Source organism: Eimeria acervulina, genomic scaffold (assembly GCF_000499425.1).
Source record: "Eimeria acervulina Houghton genomic scaffold, Eah_scaff2505, whole genome shotgun sequence".
NCBI classification, from domain to species: Eukaryota; Apicomplexa; class Conoidasida; order Eucoccidiorida; family Eimeriidae; genus Eimeria; species Eimeria acervulina.
In genome coordinates, this window is record NW_013548282.1 from 1 (window position 1) to 1,848 (window position 1,848).

Below are 1,848 nucleotides of genomic sequence, written 5' to 3' on the forward strand. Positions count from 1 at the left end.
AGAGAGAGAGAGAGAGACAGAGGGGCAGCAGAGACAGAGAGACAACTCAAATCCAGCAAGACAACACTCCTCGTACACCCTAAACCCTAAACCCTAAACCACCATGAAACAACACCAAACCCTAAACCCCAAACCACCAGGAGACAGCATCAAACCCTAAACCCTAAACCCTAGAGAGCATCACTGTTATTAAGTAAATAAAACCCTTACCCATTAACTTCACTGCTTCCTCCAGGGCCTTCTGCTCCGCCTCCTTAGCTATTTTCTTCTTCTCCTGGATCTTCTTCAGTCTGCAGCGCACAAACCCTAAACCCTAAACCCTAAACCCTAAACCCTCAATTCTAGACCCTGAGCCTGCAAACATGAGGCTTCTTGCAAAGCAAGGAAACCGATGCAAACAGAGGAGACACCGTAAACCCTAAACCCTAAACCCTCATTAATTATTATCTCCTTGTTCCCGCCAGATAGGATTAGCATTAGTTTAGATTAGATTAGATTAGGGTTTAGGGTTGTAGATTCAATAACCCTAAACCCTTATTATTATAATTATTTATATTAATTATAACTAATGAAAGGCCTCAGCAACAAGTACCTAAAAAACTCTTCTCGTTCCATCTCATCCAACTCCTTCGTTATGTACGTTATGCTTTTGTCTAACTTAGGAAGCACCACCTGCAACACAAACCCTAAACCCTAAGCCCTAAACCCTAAACCCTAAACCCTAAATATTAGGCATTAAACCCTAAACCCTAATATCGAGCAGTTGAATACCAACCGCCCATAAGCAGCTCAGCCATTGACAACTCCGCAACAGCGCGGCGAAACCCTAAACCCTAAACCCTAAACCCTAAACCCTAAACACTAAACCCTAAACCCTTAACCCTTTTGGCTGACGTTGTTGAGCGCATTGACGCGTCGGTTTGTCATTTTAATCTCCGAGTCCAACGTGAAGAAAGCCGTCTGCAAGTAAAAAAGCACCCTAAACCCTAAACCCTAAACCCTAAACCCTAAACCCTAAACCCTGGGCCTGAATGTTTCTTTTTTCTACAGTCAGCGTCGGCTACGCAGTGGGTGTGTATGCGAGGGTTTGTGGTGTCTGTAAACCCTAAAAGGAGTATAAAAAAGGTAGAGCATGCATATATTGAGGTGTATATACACCTGAAGAGATGCCAGCTTCACCAAGTCAGACAGCGCCTCTTGATATTTGTCGCGGGCCGCGAGGATTACGTGGCCGCCAGCAGAGAGGTTTATATTCTTTAGAACTGCGACGCACAAACCCTAAACCCTAATTAACCCTTATAAACCCCCCTAAACCCTAATTAACCCTTATAAACCCTAATAAACCCTAATTAACCCTTATAAACCCTAATAAAACCTAATTAGCCCTTATAAACCCTAAATAACCCTTATAAACCCTAATTAACCCTTATAAACCCTAATAAACCCTAATAAACACTAATATGCATTAATAACGCCTAATAAAGCCTAATATATAATATATATGTATATGCATATATATGTATATATGTGTAGAGTTAAAAGGAGACATCAAAGGAGACTAAAGGAGTTAAAAGGAGACAAAAGGAGACACACTGTCGACAGTAGGATCTGTAGTAACCTGAAAGACGGGCAGCCGAACCCCAGCGACGTTATCATAGGCAGCAGTAACGAACACCGCAGGCCGCTTAATGCGCTGTACATACACCCCAAACCCTAAACCCTAAACCCTAAACCCTAGACCCTAAACCCTAAGCAATAGACAATAAACAATAAACAATAAACAATAAACCATGCGCACTAATCCCTAAGCCCTATACCTTGCACCCTAAGACGTAAACCCTAAACCCT

At 42.4% G+C, this 1,848-nt stretch overlaps 1 protein-coding gene across 1 annotated transcript; it reads right to left on the reverse strand.

The window, feature by feature from the left end:
* Positions 1–210: 210 nt before the first annotated feature.
* Positions 211–1,693, reverse strand: EAH_00066710 (vacuolar ATP synthase subunit d, putative; the record flags this gene model as incomplete). The annotated part of the gene is made up of 5 exons (XM_013392660.1): positions 211–290; positions 593–672; positions 895–960; positions 1,159–1,262; positions 1,594–1,693. Coding segments are annotated over 5 exons (430 nt in total), but the record flags the coding sequence as incomplete, so codon positions are not given.
* Between the last annotated feature and the right edge of the window lie 155 nt (positions 1,694–1,848).